This window comes from Podarcis bocagei (assembly GCF_964188305.1).
Source record: "Podarcis bocagei genome assembly, chromosome: 7".
NCBI classification, from domain to species: Eukaryota; Metazoa; Chordata; class Lepidosauria; order Squamata; family Lacertidae; genus Podarcis; species Podarcis bocagei.
In genome coordinates this window covers 64789445-64808636 of record NC_138132.1, presented here as the reverse complement: position 1 = coordinate 64808636, position 19192 = coordinate 64789445, and the positions used below count along the sequence as shown (strand labels likewise).

General features: G+C 49.8%; 1 protein-coding gene across 2 annotated transcripts in view; it reads right to left on the bottom strand.

The window, feature by feature from the left end:
* STARD8 (StAR related lipid transfer domain containing 8) overlaps positions 1-18078 on the bottom strand; it is a 71660-nt gene extending 53582 nt beyond the window's left edge. The window contains exons 1-2 of one of the 2 annotated variants that reach the window (XM_081203989.1): positions 17869-18078; positions 14061-14094 (exon numbers count right to left, since the gene is read on the bottom strand). In XM_081203989.1, coding sequence (XP_081060115.1) covers positions 14061-14094; positions 17869-17913 — 79 coding nt within the window. In that variant the 5' untranslated portion in view covers positions 17914-18078. Of the gene's footprint in view, positions 1-3782; positions 4828-14060; positions 14095-17868 lie in introns of those variants that run through there. The other variant, XM_081203988.1, reaches the window with a different exon arrangement.
* Between the last annotated feature and the right edge of the window lie 1114 nt (positions 18079-19192).

Here is a 19192-nt window from a genome sequence, read left to right as displayed (position 1 = left end):
GAATGGGCAGCATTGAGCCGGGCCCACGCGCAGGGGGGTATTAATAGCTCGTAACACAGCGCTGGGGAATGGCAGCCGACATCACCGCCCAGGCGAGTGTGTGACACAACACAGGGAGAGGGAGGTCAGCCGAAGCAAGACTGGGGCCCTTTTTCACAGAGACGGAAGTGGGGGTTCAAAACTAAGAGACAAGAATCAACTGCTTCTTGTACAGTCGTACCTCAGGTTACAGACACTTCGGGTTACAGACTCTGCTAACCCAGAAATAGTACCTCGGGTTAAGAACTTTGCTTCAGGATGAGAACAGAAATCGTGCGATGGCAGCGGGAGGCCCCATTAGCTAAAGTGGTACCTCAGATTAAGAACAGTTTCAGGTTAAGAACAGAACTCCAGAACGAATTAAGTTCTTAACCCGAGGTACCACTGTACAATGAACTTGCCTCCACACTAGCTAGCTTGCATCATAGCTTCCTGTGTGCAGCCACCGCCTCAGTCTGAGCCACCCCCCTGACTGTCATCAACTCATCTTCTCATGGAGGGGCCCCAAGGGTCATCTAGTCCAACCCCCTGCAATTCAAGAAGCGCAGCTGAAGAATCCCTTTATTCCGGGCTAATCCATACCTTCAGGAGTTTAAAGGAGCCCCCCAGTGGCGTAGCGTGGGGGGTGCCAAGGGTGCCGGCCGCACCGGGCGCAACATCTGGGGGGGCGCGAGTCCAGAGGGAAGGGACAAGTTCCTTCCTCCGCCGGGCTCCCCGCAGCCACGGCCAGCCTTGCGCCCTAGCGCGCGCGCCCCCCGCCGCCGCTGCGGCTGCGCTCCACTCACTGCTCGCAGGAGGAGCAGCCGCTGCAGCAGCGCCGACGCTGCCACCGACGCCTGGCCGGCACGGGCAGCCTCCGCACCCCGACGCGCCACCGGGCCTCGCCGCGCCCTGCGCTCCCCAAAAACCTCCGAGAGGAAGCCGGTGGGCGGGCGAGGCCCGACTAAGCCTCTCGCCAGCGGGTTAAGAGGCTTTCGGTTTCGTCAGCAAGTTTGGCGGGCTTGCTGACGAGTAAATGAGTGGTGGATCATCCCCCTAAGGGTGTGTGTGTGTGCGCTAAAGAAAGGCTTCCGGTTTAAGTTCTTTGTTACGCTGAATGTTTATCTTTTAAAGATACATAGTAATAATAAAAATAAATGAGAAAAACGAAAGGCGTTGGATTTTGCTGTGCATGGTGCCCTTTGGGAACTGGCAAGGTGGGTTTTGAAGCTACTGCTGCAGAGTGGCGTAGCGTGGGGGGTGCAGGGGGCCCCGGCCGCACCGGCCGCACTGGCCGCAACATCTGGGGGTTAGGGTTAGGGGCGCAAATCCACTGGTTAGGGGGCGCAAATTACTTGCCTTGCCCCGGGTGCTGACAACCCATGCTACGCCACTGGAGCCCCCTCTCTTTATAGGCAGGAGTCACTGGGAAAGGAAAGCAGGGTGAGACATAGAATAAAAGCAGGGCCCTCCCAGACCTTTCCGCTTTTCTTCTGTGCAGAAAAATGCCAGCACCTGCAGTTTTAACCCTGTGCCTTTTGGTAAGATGCATTTAAAAACAAGCAAACAAAAACTATGCCGCATTGTAGCACAGGAAGCAGGCCTTTTTACTGAAACAATGGTCTCTGAAAAACACTACAATTCAAGCAATGGGGGGGGGCCAGCCAAGTCTTCTTCCTGGGGTCTTCTATGTGTGGCAGAAGGTTAACATTTAAACAAGCTTAAATTTGTTGTCTGTTAAAGGTTGCTGGGAATTAGCGAGAGATTTGCAAATTACAGCGCCCAGATTTCGTTGAGGAAAAAGACTGTGTAGGCGGTTCTAAGACAGAGGCACAGAGTCATAGAATTGTAGCGTCAGAAGGGACCACGAGGGTCATCTAGTCCAATCCCCTGCAATGGAGGAATCTTTTGCCCAACATGGGTCTCGAACCCACAACCCTGAATCTCATGCTCTACCGACTGAGTTATCAGGGACCAGGGCTTCCTCCATATGATGCATTTATTCAGCACTCACCCTAGTTTGCTCGCAGAAAGTTGGCAGAAAGTGGGAGACAGATTATATCCGGTCTTTACTGACCATTGATTGAGGGGTGTGGATTCCATGGCCATAAGCAGTTTGGGGCAGCAGGCTGGCAAACTCCTTCATTTGGGGAAGTTCTGCCAGGGAGTTTATCAGGGCTTCCCCCTTGAAGAGATGACTCAGGCATCATAGGCGTAAGAACTGGCACAAATCCCGGTTAGAAGCTGGCATGTGATGTTGATCTTACGCGTGGGGCTTTTCCTACAGGGACATCTGCAGCAGGAGCTCCTGACCCAAGGAAGATTAATCCCACTTTCCCATCCACACAGAGGTTTCAGGGGAGCTGAAGGAAATGTAATTCATAGCAGGGGTGCAGCTTCTTCACATCTGGGATGGTGGCCAACTTAGGATTGTCCTAAACTGCAAAGCTGCCTGTGACCCTGAGGTCCTCCCTTCTAGAACTGCCACTCTCCCGACACCCAACTTATTGAACCTGATTGAAGGGGGTTGGTCTAGATGTCCCTTCAAGCTCTACAATCCTATGAGTCTATGTCAGTTCCCAGTGCTATGACACCATTAGGGGACCTGCTCCACCTCAAACCTCTCCTCTGCATGCAGATTCAGAAGCCTGCCTTATACTGAATCTGAACTTTGGTCCATCCAGCTTTCCAGGAACCTCTTCCTGGGAGATGGAACAGAATGGAATGGAAGGTACTGCTTCGGAATTCAGATGGTTGTGGTTTTTTTATACTCTCTGTGTTCATAGATAAATACTTCCAGCTCCCTGCAAGTAACTGGGAGTTGGCTTCCAGCCTCTCTCCCTAAGCTGCTGACTTTCACCTTGCAGGGAGCTGTTTCAGAAGCCAAGCATTCCCCAAGGTGGCTTCTGTCTGAAGTCCTTATTCAACAGCCTCTGCTGCCTGGAGGACTGTGTCCCAGCTACCGGCCAGCTCTCTATAAAGAGGCACCCTGGTCCCCTTGACCATAAAAAGTCAGTGCAGTGTACTGGTTAGAGCCTTGGACCAGGAGTGAGGAGACCAAGGTTCAAATCCCCACACTTATCCATGAAGCTCACTGGGTGACCTTAGGCCAGAGGCAGATTTAGGGGAGTGTGACTGGTTAGGATTGCAGAGCCAAGAGGGTGCCTCAGTGGGCACCGAAACAATGACTTAGAAGGGAAGGCAAGAGGCAGGATGTGGCTGAATGTTGGTATCGCACAGGGCACTGCTGAAATTTGAAAGCCCAAAGTCCGCCACTGCTTGGACAAGTCAGTTTCTTAGTCTAACCTCACAGGGTTGTTGTGAGGATTGAATGAGGTGGGGGGAAACCACGTAGGCCGCCTGAAGATCCTTGCAGGTAGGGGTGCCAACTTGAATAAAATATATGGGGGTGGCAGGTGAGCCCCGCCTCCGCATAATCAATCACATGACTCGGGGCAGGCTCACCATTTGAAGGGCAATGCCCGTCAACTTGGGGGGAGGGAGCTGGACGCTTTAAAAAAATGGGTGGGGGGGACCGAAGGGACCTCGGACCCTAGGAGTTGGAGAGCAGAAGGTGGGAGAGACATGCAAGAAATCATTAGGAAATGCAAGAAAGCAAATAAACAGATTAAAATAAGTACCTGTAAAAGCAATGGAGCAAGTAAATCAGTCCAACCGCGTAAAGCGGGACCAAAGACAGAGCAGCGGGAAAACCAGAGGCTGAAAGGGGCCGAATCCTGGACCGCGAGCGGGCGGGTGCTTACCTGGCTTCCCCCGGGACCCTCCACCACCCGCGACGCCTGCTTTCCGCGCCCGCAGGAGCCGCGAGAAGGAACGCCCGCAGGTCCTGCCTCCGCCTCCGGACAGGGCGCGCCGTCGGGAGCCTCTCGCTGCGCCCGGCCGCTCCATCCTCCGTCTGAGCCTTTGCGCCTCTGCGCCGCCTGGGCGAGGGAGATCCAGGGCCGGGCAGGCTCCTCCTCGACGACCACGCCCTCGCCGGGAAAGCAGAACCCGCTGGGGCTCCCCCAGGCTCGGAAGGGAGAGAAAAGGCACCGGCAGGGACGGGGCAACTCAGCTTTCAAGGCTCTTCCTCCCACAACCGGGCGCCAAAGACACCAGCAAGGCGCCACGTCGGGGAAGTCTTCTTCGAAAAGCCTTCTCGGAAACGCCACTAGGGGGCAGCCCTGGTCCCTTTCTGAGCATCTGCCGAGCTGCTCCGAGGATGGCAAGGCTGCCGTCCAACAGGTGAGGCCAGGCAGGGAGGGGGGCGCTTAGACCGTTTCCAGACTGATGCTGCTTTGCAGGTACGAAATGCGTCACAGAACCCCCATGATGTCCTGGCTTCCTTGCGATGCTGTCCATGCAGAGGCCTCCTTTGAAAACTGCTCAGGAAACTTCAGTTGGTCAAACGGCAGCGCTGAGACATTTTGTGTGGCACCAAACCGCTGGCATCTAGTTGCAGCTTCTTCACCTTCCTGCTTCTCCCCAGGCTCAGTGAAGTGCTGTTCTCTCCGCCTTTAAAGCTCTGAATGGCCCCGGGTCCATTTGCTCCCAAACCATCCCAGTAAGACCTGCGCCAGCATTTGGTACTTCCAGGAGGCTGGCGGAGAGCCTTGCCATCCTTTGCCTTCCCTGGCATTTGCCTCTTGCTGCCGTCAGCCTCCTGTGGAGTACATCTGCGGGAGTCAGCTGACTGTCCTCTAGCATGGAAAGAAGACCCATCTCTGAACTGCATTTAAGCCAGGCTCCTAGTGTGCAGCCAGACCAGTGCCAGAAACTTTATTAGCGATTAACACTTGTTTTGCATTGTATTTATGTACTTAAACCTATATAGTTTTGCTTTTGTAATAGTGTTTGCCTGATTTTTGAACTTACTAATACTCTGTAGTTCCAATGTTTTGAATTTTGCTGTAAGCTGCTTTGTGGGAAAGCAGCATATACTGTAAGTAAACTTCATCCATCCATCCATCCTCTGCTCAGGAGGGCCAATGGCACAACCAGTTCAGGCAATGAAAAGAAGGGTGGGGTTTTCATGATGGTGGGGCCGCCACCACCGAGGCCCTGGACCTGCCGCTTTGGTCCAGTTTCCTTTCTCTTGACTTTTCTTTCCACAGGCTTTTAATATTTAGCTGTGCTGCTATTTTTCAAAAAAATTATTTCCATTGCTGCTTTTACGATTGTTGGCTTTAATCTGTTGGCTCTTAGTATGTAGGCTGTCGTTTCACGCATTCTCATCTGTTCTTGGTTGGAAGCTGCTCTGAGTTGCTGTTACTAGACCAGCAGGATGAAGGCAAGGTACAGTGGTTAGAGCATCAGGCTAGGACAGAGGGGACCCAGCTTCAAATCCCTATTTGTGTTCCTTTGGGCCAGTTACTCTTCCTCAGCCAACCTCCCTTACAGGGCTGTTGTGGGGGTCAAATGGGAGAAGAGGCAAAGCTTCAGGCACGCTGGTCTATGCTCAGTCTGTGTTCTTTGGGGGAGTGGTACATGTTCACCAATACACATCTGCCAGGATAATGGCGATGTGGGGGGGGGGGAGAGAGGCACTAATGGGGAAGGGTTGGCATGAAAGAGGGATGCTTCACCCACCCATCCCTCACACACTTCAATTTTCCCCAATGCCATTCCCACCTCAACAAGATCCACTTTTAGTTTCAGAGCATGGGTTAAAAAATGGTGATGGTAGAGGGAGAGTATTTATAGGGGAGAAGGGATGGGCTGGGAAAGGGTTAAGTCCTGCCTGCCCCTCTCTCCTGCCTTGCACACCAAAACTTCCTCTTAACCCTCAGGAGGATGTTTGGAGCCTGCAGTGGATTTCCTGCCTTCCTTAGGACTCTGGAAGCTATTTTCCAAAGTGCTGAACAACAAGAAGATTGGCGCTGGTTCGTGCTGCCTGGGGGGGGGGAGCTTTTCTTCCTTCAGGGGAGAGGGTTAACTCACGGGACAATTGCAGCACCTGAGCCAGGAGACCTCAGCCCCCCCCCCAACAAACTGCCACCTTCTTACAGCTCCTCCTCCTCCAGGGATTGTGAATGTGCTGCAAAGGCAATCCCTGCGTCCACACGGTACACAGATGAGCACTTTGTGATCCAGTTGTGTGTATTTCACACTCCTGGACACAGTTCAGAGCAAGCACAGTGTTGCGTTCTCTGTTTTCATGATTTTGTGGCAGGGGCGCAAAGCTGTCCAGTACCAGGAAGATTAAATCAGATTTTCTCCAGCATCCTCTTCTCACAGCAGCCAACCAGATTTCCCCAAGCGAAACCTGCAAGCAAGGCCTGAGTACAAGAGCAACACTCTCCCCTCCTGTAGTACCCCTGGGTTGCAGCGTGTTAGACTAGATGAGCTCTGGTGTCTCTTCCAACCCTAACACTTTATAATTCTATGGTATTCACTGCCTCTGAGCGAGGAATGCTAAGTTTTCTTGCCTTCCCCTCCCTGCTTGCAGAAGCTCTATAAATCAACCCAGGCACAAATGTTCAATGCGTATAATTCATACCCGTTGCAAAATGTGGGCAGAGTTGGTATGGATAGAGAATGTGAGGCGCTTTTGACATCTGCCTGTGGTCCAGGTTTTGAATGCATGCCCCTCCGCAAACCATCAAGGGTCGCTGTGCTCAAAGCTTCTGCCGGGACGCTCAAGTAAGCAGGAGGCCTTCCTAGAGCTGGATGACTATTCTGGAGCTGGAAATCATCGCTGGTGGGGGGGGGCAGGGAGGGCTTCAGAGGCGAGTGGAAACTTTCACAGCTGGGGAAGGCATGAAAATTCAGACTCTCCCAAGAGGAGAAGAAAGGAGATGTTGTGTAACTGTCTGACTGCACTTCTTATTTCGACGCAAGAGTTTTCCTGTAACCGCGCGCTGGAAAGTTTGAAGTTTTAAAAGCTTGCATTTTATTTTTACGCTCATGCGGAGTGCCGTGACGTATCCCTGCCTTGTGAATTTGTTTGTATCAAGGTGGCCAAAGACCTTTCCGAAACTTAGGTGGGAAATCCATGTGCTCCTTTATCTCTGCCAGACGCTGATCGAGGCAGGACACAATCCACCATGGAGCAGAATGAACTTTGACCCTTTAAGTTGGACATATTCCAGACAGTTTCCTGTGGGCCACAGCCCAAATGCCCATGTATGTGCACTCACAGATTCACCACTTCAACATGCATCATAGTAAGGTAAAGGTAAAGGGCCCCTGGGTGGTTAAGTCCAGTCAAAGGCAACTCTTGGGTTGCAGCACTCATCTCGCTTTCAGGCTGAGGGAGCCGGCATTTGTCCACAGACAGCTTTCCAGGTCATGTGGCCAGCATGACTAAACCACTTCAGGCGCAACAGAACACTGTGATCCATCACAGTGCATGGAAACACCGTTTACCTTCCTGCCGCAGTGTTACCTATTTATCTACTTGCACTGGTGTGCTTTCAAACTGCTAGGTTGGCAGGAGCTGGGACAGAGCAACGGGAGCTCACTTCCGATCGACAAGCCCAAGAGGCTCAGTGGTTTGGACCACAGCGCCACCCGTGTCCCTATGCCACATAGTAAGGCCACTTCTGACAACTACAGTAACTCTGAAAAGCACTAGTTGACTTAAAACTTCCTGAAAGAATTCCACGCCGGGTCCTCTGGAAATTTCCTCCTTTTCTTGAGTTCAACCATTAGTCCACTTGTCTCAGGATTGTCCACACTAATTGGCAAGTCCTCCAGGATTACTGATGGGGAACTTTCCCAGCCCTCTTTGTGGGTAGGAAGTAATGGCCACCAACCTTGGTGGCTTTAAAAGAAGATTAGACAGATTCATGGAAAACAGGGCTATCTCGATGGCTACTAGCCATAATGACTCTGCTCTGCCTCCACAACTGGAGCCAGAAATGCTTCTGAATATCCGTTGCTGGAAACCACAGGAGGGGAGAGGCCTCTTGTTGTCATGTCCTCCTTGCTGGTTTCCCACAGGCAACTGTTCAGCCACTGTGAGCACAGGATGCTGGACTAGATGGGCCATTGGCCTGATCCTGCAGCCTCTTCTGATGTTCTTATGGATAGGAACCACATGCACTGCTTCTGGGTTCCATGATGGAGGAAAGATGAGCGACAAATGTAATACTATTCACAAACCCGAGGGCCTCTGGTGTAATTTTATTAGAAAGGGACCTTGGTTGCTTTATACAATGAAATGAACTTCTGCCACTGCCCTTCACCACCTCCAGCGTTATCTAATGTAAGCTCTTGTGGAGAAGGATCAAAAAGCAAACGGTCCTGATATGGTTCACTTCAGCTCCCAAAGGTGCAAGGATATCACCATAGGCGCCGACTCCATGGGGCTTGAGGGGGCCCGAGCCCCCTCAAAAATTCGTTTGGGGGGGCTCTGCCCCCCCAATAATCTCCGGCGCCCCTCCAGCAGAGCGCCATCGCCGCCCCTCCCCCAGCCCAAAATGCACAGGGTCGGGCTGCATGCCTCCTGCCCTCCCTCCCGAGCAAAAGCTCCACCCAATTTCCGCTCCGGAGCTGATTAATAGGCGCAGCACGCTCTCCCCTATTTGCTCACGAGGAGGCGGCGCCACTTTATTTGCATATTCATGAGCTTATTTATTATTCATTAGCTTTCCCGGGCCCCCCCAATATTTTTTATAAGTCCGCGTCCCTGGATATCACAGAAGACAGAGTGTGGTGAGGACTGATAAGAGGGAAACTGCAAAGAGCTTTGGGGAGATCAGAGAAGCAGCCAAGATTTGAAAGCGATACCCTGGAAGATGAGGAAAAACCAGCCACTGATTTCCCCTTCGCCATCAGAACTCAAAGAAACTCTGTAGAGTCTCTTGGCTCCTAAATGCAAAACTCTCCAAGTTGTCAAATATAGGCAAGATGGAGCCCCACTGCACCCCCAGCTATAGCCCAGAGTCAGTAGGACAGAAAGTCCAGATCTAAATAGTCAAGCTTGGGATAGATCCTGTAAACCTTGTCCAGACACAGTGGGGGAAAGCTGTCTAGCCAAGAATGGGGTGTTGGTGGGTTTTTTTGCTTTTCTTGAGGTCAGACGAGGCTGGTGCTGGAAGGTTTATTTTCAGCAAGGATGCCGGGTGTGAAGCACCCCAGAATGACTCAGAGGCAGAGATCACAAGTTTGACTGCAGAAATGAATCAAGACGGGAGATTCCCTCTGATCACTCTGTTTGTGTGTGAGAGTATTTGCAAACCAAATCAGTTTTAGTTTTTATTTTCAGTTCCAGTAAATTGCTGAGCTTTTCAGTACACAGCAAGGAAGAACCACTTCCTTATCATTGAATCACGGAACAGTAAGTTGGAGGGGATCCCAAGTGTCATCTAGTCCAACCCCCACCTCCTGAGCCTCACCTATCAATCAGACTGCCATTTAAGGGGGCCAAGTCTCTCTTCCAAACCCTTTGTCAGATTGCACTTTGTTGTCTGTGATTGTAATAATAACAAATAAATAAGACCTCTAGGTCTCACTTTCATGGAGCAATTAAACAGGCCCTAATGAACGCTCCCACATACAGAATTCTCACACATAATGGATTTATATTTTTTGTGTGTATCTGAAAGCCAGACTTTGGAACTGGTCTGTCCCCCCCAACAAAACTATTAACAGCATTCTGATGTCATCTGTGTCCACAGAGTTGCAATGGTAAAATGTCAAAGATGTGTGTAGTGCTTTTTTTCCTGGGGGGATGCAGGGGTACGCATACCCCGAAACATTTTGTGAATCTTTGTACTTGTGTCCATTTACTGTATCTATTTTTCCCGATTTGAACTATAAAATGGTGATTTCCTGGAGTCAAAATGAAAGTACCCCTAAACATTTTTTCAGATGTGTGGATATGTGTGTGTGCTTCCGTGTGACCAACCTGGTGACCTGGAGGTATCATTGAACAACAATTCCCCCTCATCCCTGGCCATTGACCATTCCCGGCTGGGGCCTGTTGGGAGTCCAAAAACACACATGGAAAGCACCTTGTTGTCACCCCCAGACAAAGGCTGTTTCAAAGGTCCAAGCGGATACATTGCCTCCCCCCGCTCAGGGGTGTAGGAAGGGGGTGCGGGGGTGTGGTTCGCCCCGAGTGTCATCCTTGAAGGGGGTGACAAAATGGCACACCGCAGGGGGCGGCACTTACTGTGGGGAGTGACACGGTGGCTCGGGGCCCCGTGCTGCCCAAAACGGCAGCATGGGGCTTGCATCCGCCAGGCGGTCTCTGTGGGCAGCTCGTTGTGCCGCCCCCGTGCATGGATCGCCCTGCCTCCTCTGCTCCGGGTGCTAGAGCAGCTATCTATGCTCCTGCCCCCCTCTTCATTCTCTCTCTTCAGAAAGGGAGGAATACAATTCTTTGGGATATGGATGCTTTATGAGGGACACGGGTGGCGCTGTGGATTAAACCACAGAGCCTAGGACTTGCTGATCAGAAGGTCGGCGGTTTGAATCCCCGCGACGGGGTGAGCTCCCGTTGCTCGGTCCCTGCTCCTACCCACCTAGCAGTTCAAAGGCACATCAAAGTGCAAGTAGATAAATAGGTACCACTCCAGTGGGAAGGTAAGCGGCGTTTCCATGCACTGCTCTGGTTCACCAGAAGCGGCTTAGTCATGCAGGACACATGACCTGGAAGCTATACGCTGGCTCCCTCAGCCAATAAAGCGAGATGAGCACCACAACCCCAGAGTCATCTGCGACTGGACCTGATGGTCAGGGGTCCCTTTACCTTATGGATGCTTTAGCCTTCTCGGCTGTAGCACTCGCTTCTTTGAAACTCCTTCCCTAAAGAGGCCTGACCTGATTCATGGATGATGATACATAACTTATAATTATAAACCCATTTATTTATTTATTCATTCATCACTGCCATCCCCTTTATAAGGCATTGTGGGAGGGTTGGACTAAATGATCATTGGTGAAATATACTCAGAGTCGCAAAGTGATTTCATGCTCTTTATTCAGCTCATAGTGGTGAGGAGGAATGAATGAATGTCCCCTCACAGTATCTGCTTTATATACATTATTTACACAATGGGCTGCACATGATTGGCTAATTCCGGAATTCTACTGTAAGCCAATCAGGTTGTGGATTCACTTCTATCTGGAGCAGGATTGGGTGGTTCCTGCCAACCAATCATACTGCTGCATTGTTCTAGGACCAATCAGACTGCTGCATTCTGAATCCTATTGTTCTAGGACTAATCAGACTGCTGCAATTTGGATCCTATTGTTCTAGGACCAATCAGACTGCTTCAGTTTGGATCCTATTCAACTCAGTACATAACAATTGGGGTCCCTTCCAACTCGAAGATTCTCTCCCAAGAATTCAAGGTGGTGCGCATCCGTCATTAAAGCACCAAATCCAATTACAAATCGGGAGTGAAGTTCGATGATAATGTAATGAGTAGTTTTAACTGAGAAGCAGCAGCGCTGGGCACACCCCTGCTGGTCACAAATATTACTTCACAGAGCTCTGAGAGCAATCTGGCTCCTCTCATTTTGCAAAGTTGGCTTGCCCAGGAAGTGCCACAACTGCTGAACACCCCACGACCGTGCCAGTTTTCATCCCCTTTTCAATAGCTAACGGGGCAGCTATGGGAGTAAATTTGCTCCCTGAAGGCGCCAAAGCCATTGTTCGCTAGAGCAAACGCCTTCCAGGGCATAGCACCAGCCAGCTGTGTTCGCTTCAAGATCCTTCGCTTCTTGTTTACCCCAGAAACAATAGATGGGAAGTTTGGTTAGCGTCACCAGAGAGAAGTGAAAGGAAGGAGGCTGTAGAAGAGAGCAGCCTTTGGACCTGAATGGGAACTGCGTTAGGCAGGTCAGGAGGTCACGGCCTGCCCCGAGTGAGAAAGGGGCCGAGGAGGGTGGAGAAATAGCGCCCTCTTCTGGGGAAAGCAGCCAGGTTTTCACAGCGTCATCTGCTCTGCAAAGCAGCTCACCAGACACCCCCTGCCAGCACCCACCGGGTCATTGCAAATGTCCAAAGAGGGAAATGAGAAACGGCATGGAGGCAGTTTCATGAACCCTGTTGTGTGTCACTGCTATTGAGACTTCAGCTGTGATTCCTACTTGCCACAGACAACCAGGCCAGTGGCTATTTGCAAGCTGGCTGAAATGAACTCAGACCCAAATATGGAAAGGCAACAAGGGCCTCCAGTCAACCCTTCTCTCTGACACCCCAAATTTTGGGAGCCTCGTGTAAGTGAATATACTCATGTCTGATTAAAGGTAAAGGGACCCCTGACCATTAGGTCCAGTTGTGGCCGACTCTGGGGTTGCGGTGCTCATCTCACTTTATTGGCTGAGGGAGCCGGCGTACAGCTTCCGGGTCATGTGGCCAGCATGACTAAGCCGCTTCTGGCGAACCAGAGCAGCACACAGAAACACCATTTACCTTCCTGCCGGAGCAGTACCTATTTATCTACTTGCACTTTGATGTGCTTTTGAACTGCCTGGTTGGCAGGAACAGGGACCGAGCAATGGGAGCTCACCCCATCGTGGGGATTCGAACTGCTGACCTTCTGATCGGCAAGTCCTAGACTCTGTGATTTAACCCACATCGCCACCCGCTTCCCGATGTTCTGATTAACGGACAGCAATTGTATCTTTCACCACGAAATGGCTGATTGCAGAGGAGGAAGGCTTTGAGCGGGGGAAGCAATGCCTGTTACATCCTGCCTGCCTGTTACAACAACCTTGCAAAGCTTGCATGCAGGGAGCTTGGTGTGAAGAAATCGGCAAACTCTTTGTAACGGGAGAGGGAGAAGGGATGCTTTGAAATGCTGGTTTCAAAATAAAATACTTCTTTTCTTAGGAGTTTTAAGTATGTGGATGTATTTTTATTTGCTGCACTCTTCTCTCACTCACAAAACAGAACATTTCAGAACTTGACATTTCAATATACATGCCATACTGCAAGGTCGAGTTCCTACGTAAGAGAAGCTGTTCAGGAGTCCAAGGGTCAGGTGGAAATGAAGCATTTCCCAAAAAATCTGTATATACTTTGGTGTAACTGGATTCCTTTCTTTCTCTACCTACGTTAACAAGACACACACAACATCACCAAAATACAGAGCAACAAGTGACCAAGTGACGGGGGGAAATTGGGCTCCCCTCCCTGACAGTGCCATGCCACATGTCATCAGGGAAATTGGCACCAAGCACAGAATTCAGTACTGTTATGGGACTGCCAATCTATTTTTAATTCAACAGGTTTCTAGTCCTTATGACGTTGAAGAAAAACACCTCAGAAGTCAGTGGGGACTTGACAACCACTAGGAGTATAGCATGGACAGCTTTCATCAAAGTCAAAAGTCAAAGTCAAAATGCCTTTAGCATTTTAGCTTCCTCACCCTTTGGATTCCCTCAGGATTCCTCATCCCACAACTTTTTTATTCACCCCCCACGTGACTTTAGGGACCTCCTCCAAGGATATTGGAAGTTAAGTAAATTGTACAGAATAATCAAACAGATGTTACAACTTGCTATTTGACGCTGCAATTCAGCTTTTCTTGACCCTGAATCTGGGCAGGGGCAGACTTGGCTACCATGGTGCAGGCGATTCATTAATTTGACCGATTGGAAATGGATGTATATCTCTGGATTTCTTTTAGTTTTAGTGTTTAGGTTTTTTTATTGGGTTTTATAAACAAGAATAATGTTATACAAATAAATATACCAAGTTTTCTCATGTCATACATCACAAAAATAGCATAATAAATGTGGAAACATATCTACAACTTATGTTTCATTATTAGTGGTCAATGTGTAAGTTCTTGGTTCATGAATTGGTTTAAACAATTAGGAAGAAGAAGAAGAAAAGGGGGAGGAATGGCAAGTGCGGGTTTTAACTCACTTGCTGGATCTGTCATTGAATTTGTCATTGCTTTTAGTCAAACACAATGATTGACTGATTGATATTGATTGATTAGGGCACTGGGACTCGCACAGCCCTGATCTGGGTTCTCTGGGATGCATAGAATTTAGTGTATTCTGCCTGTGGTATGCAACAAATGTCCCAGCAACAAATGAAAGACTGAATGAAGACAGAGATCACTGCAACTCACCCACGTCCCTCCTCCGGTCCAGTGATGTGAAGCACTGAAAAAAATAACACATAACAACAAAGGTAAGTTATTCAACCCACACACCTCTCTCTATAAATCCCATGCAATCCTTTGAAACACATGGCAGCCTTATTCTTTGAAACCTTGGCCATGGACAAAGATCCCAACCAAATTTCCAGAGCTAGTTTTACAAAGACAATTTTTTTGACCATGATGCAGTATTCAAGGGGGCAGGGGGGCAGGGGTGACAGCAGTGGCTAATGGTAGTGCCTTTGGGTAATAATAGATCCAAAACAATGGTTGGGCTATTTGTGTAGAAAGGTCAGTTAAATATATATGATGAGGAAGAGCCTCCGCCGTCTCCCTAATCAGGAGCAGGTTCATAGCGACCTTCGCTTGCCCTACTGAAAACTCAGGGCTGCAAAAGGGCCATCGAAGAACAGGGGAAATAAGCAATTGGAAGGAACCGTTTTGAAAGAGGGCTACTGAACGCTTTCATCACAGGCAGCTCCGAGTGCAATTAAAGTCCTGGTCTGGGTAGCTCACCAAGTTGACTCTCGTAGGTTCTCAGCTCAACAGACACAGGATCACAGGCTCCAGACCTTTCGGAGCAGATGTTGCATGAGCCCCAGCTGGCATGGCAGTGCTGGATAGGGCAGATGGGAGTTCAAAGCATCTGGAGGTGTATATCAGGGTGGCAAAGACTTCTGTAGAAGCTGAAAGAGCCTGCTGGAGACTGGAGCGAGTCCCGTCCCCAACATGCTGTGCGTTCCACCTGGTTGGAACTCTCAAAGCTGGGCTGATATCTGAGTTTTTCCAGACCTGCCCTTGAGTCTTCTATCCCCCTTAAAAGAAAAAAAAAAAACCTACTGATTCACAACAGCTAGAGGCCAGTGTCCCAGTGCCTCTTCCTTAAGCCCCTGAGCTTGAGACAGGAAAGAGGGTCCCCAACGGCCTGTGGGAAAGTGAAATTCATGAGAATGGGACATTCCTAAACTTCTTCTCCAAGGTCCCTTGAGACTCTAGGGAGGCCTCCTACAGAGGGTGTATGAGGAATATTAAATGCAAGTGACCTTCATTAGGGGCAGCCTCTCCCCAGCCCAATGAGCCTTGCTCCTAGGGACTGGGTGGATTTCTCCCTCCAGCAAATGGGATAAATTTCCTGCAGACATTCCTGCCCTCTGACATCTTGTGCAACACTCCACAGCTGCCTCCTCCAACATGACGGCCCCTGGGCTCTCCCTCTTCTGTTTCTTCTGTTTCTCTCTCTTCTCCCTTAGTATGTGAGGAGGACAGGGACCCTAGCACAATATTTAACTCTTGACAAAGAGATTACATTGGCCAGGGATATGCCCAGGTGCTTAAAATATATTGGAACATGGGCCCCTGGACGAACATGTGTACAAACTGATTTATAGATTTAAATTTTGTGTTTCAGTGTTGCAACCCATCGCGGGACCTTAGGGTGAAGGGCAGGTAATTAGTAATGGCAATAAAAATACTAAAAAAAAATGTCCAGTACCACCTTAGAGACCAACTAAGTTTGTTCTGGGTATAAGCTTTTGTGTGCATGCACACTTCTTCAGATAAAAATACTAGAGGGACTTGCAGCAAGCGGGTGTGCCTGGGATTGCAGCCTGAGCTGATCACGTCCAGCAGGTGAATCTTTACATTGGGGACAGGGCACTTGCATTTCACGCACAGAAGCAGGGCCTCTGCTATCCTTAAGCCAGCTAAGCAGCTGCCTAGGGTGCGGACCACTCTGAGGGGCACAGTTTTATACAGATTATTTTTTGTTATATCTTGTGAATTTCTGGTTTGTTTTTATTTATATTTTGAACAATTTTATCATTTCTACAAGACTCCTGTTTTTGAAAATCAAAGAAATATTTTTTTTAGGGGGGTGCGAAAGTACCTTAGTTAGCCTTGCCTACCACACAAAATAGCCTTGCCAAAGGGGAAAAATAGCTCGGTACCAGCACTGCACAGGATAATAGAATATGGAGAATTGGAGAAGAGCTACGAGGGTCATCTAGTCCAACCTCCTGCATTGCAGGAATATTTTGGCCAATGTGGGGCTCAGACCCATAATCCTGAGATTAAGAGTCTTGTGCTGAGGTACCAACTGAGCTATCCCAGGAAATAGGACAACTTGCCTACCTTGGAACTAGCAGCTCAGTCTCATTGTGGGGATCCATCACAGCAACTGAGTAACAAGTGTGCAATTTGTGGGTTTTCTGGGTTTTCTTTTTAAAGAAGCCGCTGGAATGGCCTTGTGCAAGCAAATAACTGTTGGCTTTGGAGGCTCTTTGTGGCAAAGCCCCCGAACAGCCTCTGAATCCCTAACCAGTTGCATGCTGCAGCTCTGGCTGACCTCTGAATCCCCCCCTTTGCAAGGAAGCAGGGGTGTGGGTGTGGGTGTGTGGGTGTGTGTGGGTGTGTCTTATCAGCACACGTTCATAGGAACTCAGTCCATGCAAAACTAAAGCTCAGTGTATGAGCACAGCATGCGGGACTCTGTTCAAGCCAAAACCCTGGGGGCACCCACTGCAGATAGCCTCTCCTGCCCCCTGCAACTGTAACCCACAGTCTCATGCAGTCAAGCTACACCTATTTTCTCCGCCTCCTCCAAAAAATAACATCTACTGTCTTTATTTTGTCCCTGTTTTATCTGTTGGAGAGATTTGGGGTGCAGGCTTCTTCCTTCCCCCAAACAATAACACAGATCATTTGCAACCTGTGAACTGATGATTGAAGGTTTCTCTGCTGGATACTAGGCATTCAGTTTCATATGCTGCTGTTGCCAGCAGGCTCAGCCCTCAGACAGCAGACATTGCCCAATGCATCCGAGCTAAAGTTTTCCCTTGGGGACCCTCCGCTGTGGGTGGGGAGGGCGCAGCACTCTGCACGCACTCAGAGGCGTGCTGCCACCACCAGCCACCTTCCTCCTGCTGCTGCTGCGAGGTGGAGGCTTTACACAGCCTTCGGCCGTGCCGGACACCCTGCGTAGGGGCCAGTCGGGGCTGGGCAAGGGAGTGGGGCTAGCACATGGGGCAGCCCCTGGGGCCCTTTCAGGAAATGGCAGTGTGATGGGGGACGCACTCAGAGGGCCACGCTGAGAACACTTGCTTGCTCGGGCTGGAGCTTAAAAGTGGGGAATCATTAAAGTGTGGAATTCTCTGCCAAATAATTTTAAGTCAATGAAAGCACTTGGGATTGCTTTCCTTACTTAGTTTGGGTCATCTTAATGCAAACTTTTACAAGCTGTTTGTATCATTGAAAGCTCTGTCATTGTGCTTTTCTTTTGAGACAAAATATGATAATATATGAGTTGTTTTCTCTAAACTAAAACCTCAGTATTCAGGTTTAAATGCCATGTTGGCACTTTGCGATAAATAAGTGGGTTTTGGGTTGCAGTTTGGGCACTCCATCTATAAAAGGTTTGCCATCACTGCCTTAGCCAAAGGCCATCCAAAAGCATCATATATACGCTGCTTAATTCCGGCAACTGTAGTTTGAGATGTTTCAGTTTGCAGCATTTGAGAATCTTAAAACCTGACGGATGTTGTTGTTGTTGTTGTTGCTGCTGCTGCTGCTGCTGCTGTGTCAAATGCCTTTTTTAAAAGGTAACTTAGCTGCCACAGGCTGGTTCCCTGCCTAACATGCAACAACAGGAGCCAGGCAGAGCAGGGCAATCTGCTGCGGAAGAAATTGAACCAAAGAGGAGACCTTGGCAATCGAAAGTGTCCCGGCAGCTGTCACCCGTGGCGAAAGCCTCAGAGAGGTTTTGGAGGGGGAGCTCCCTTACCTTCGGCCTCTTGAAGCAAGCCCAGAAGAAATCCAGCCACGGCATGATGGGGGCGCTCCGGGACCGGGCGGGGGGTCAGCAGCTAGGAGCCAGGGGTCTCTCTCTGGCCCCAGGGGAGAGCTGTCCCCATCAGATCCAGGAATGCCAGCCAGCCCTTCTGTCTGTCTGCCTGGAGCAGCTGCGGCAGGAGCTGGGAAACAAGCAGGGAGGCGTTCCCTGCAATTCAAACCCAGCTGCACCGTTATTCCGTTGGCTGGAAAAAGGCCTGGGATGCCAATTGAAATTCCCCAAACATTACAGAAGGGTTTTTTTTAAAAAAGGCTTTCCTTCCTCTCTCTTTAAATGCACCAGTCCGGCTGCTGTTGAAGCAGGGAAGGGAGAAGAATAGAGGAGTCAAGAGGCAGCTGCATGCATGCCAAGCATCTGAAATACAAGTCTGCATACCAGAGCGAGCGACGCATCCAAACCCAGAGTTGTGGACCTCTGAACACGTGCAGACAGCTCCCAGGCCACTGGCTCGTGCGAGGACGCAATTGTTGTTGTGTTTCATGTAGCTGGAGGAAGGGGACGAGGGAATGAGGTGGCGTTTCATAAAACTGCAGACTTGTAGAGTTGGAAGGGAACCCTGAGGGTCATCTAATCCAGCCCCCCCCCCCCCGCAAAGCAGGAATCGCAGCCGAAGAGCCTCTGGTATCCAGGAAGCTGCTCACTCATCCAGTAAAGCATTTTCTTTTTCTGCTTGTGACTGGGCATGCTCCACTTCAGACACCATGATGCCTCTCAGCATAGCCTACTTCGCAGGTTTGCTGTGAGGTTAAAAACGGGAGGGGGCAAATCTTATGAACCAAGAGAAGTTGCGTCTCCTGAATGGAGCAGCGATCAAAATACTTTACCATCCACTCCTCTTCCATCTGTGAAAATGCCCCCATCATCCTCTTGACTGGCTCCATTCTCCTGACTGGCTCACACTCCAGGATTAGTTCTGTATTTAAGGGACATCTTCCACACTCTGGAAATGCAAAAATAGAATTTGCAAAGACATTTGGGTCATGCAGATCATTCCTGCTAGAGCAGTTCAATGAAACAGTAGCCTTAGTTCAATTGTAAAAAAAGGGGGGGGGGTTCCTTTTCCACACCATCAGAAGCAGGCTCTGGTCACCGGGCTGCCGTTGGGGCAAATGGTATTTCAACGGGAGCATTTCAATTACAGGTACCTCAGGTTACATATGCTTCAGGTTACAGACTCCGCTAACCCAGAAATAGTACCTCGGGTTAAGAAATTTGCTTCAGGATGAGAACAGAATTGTGCTCCGGCGGCGCAGCA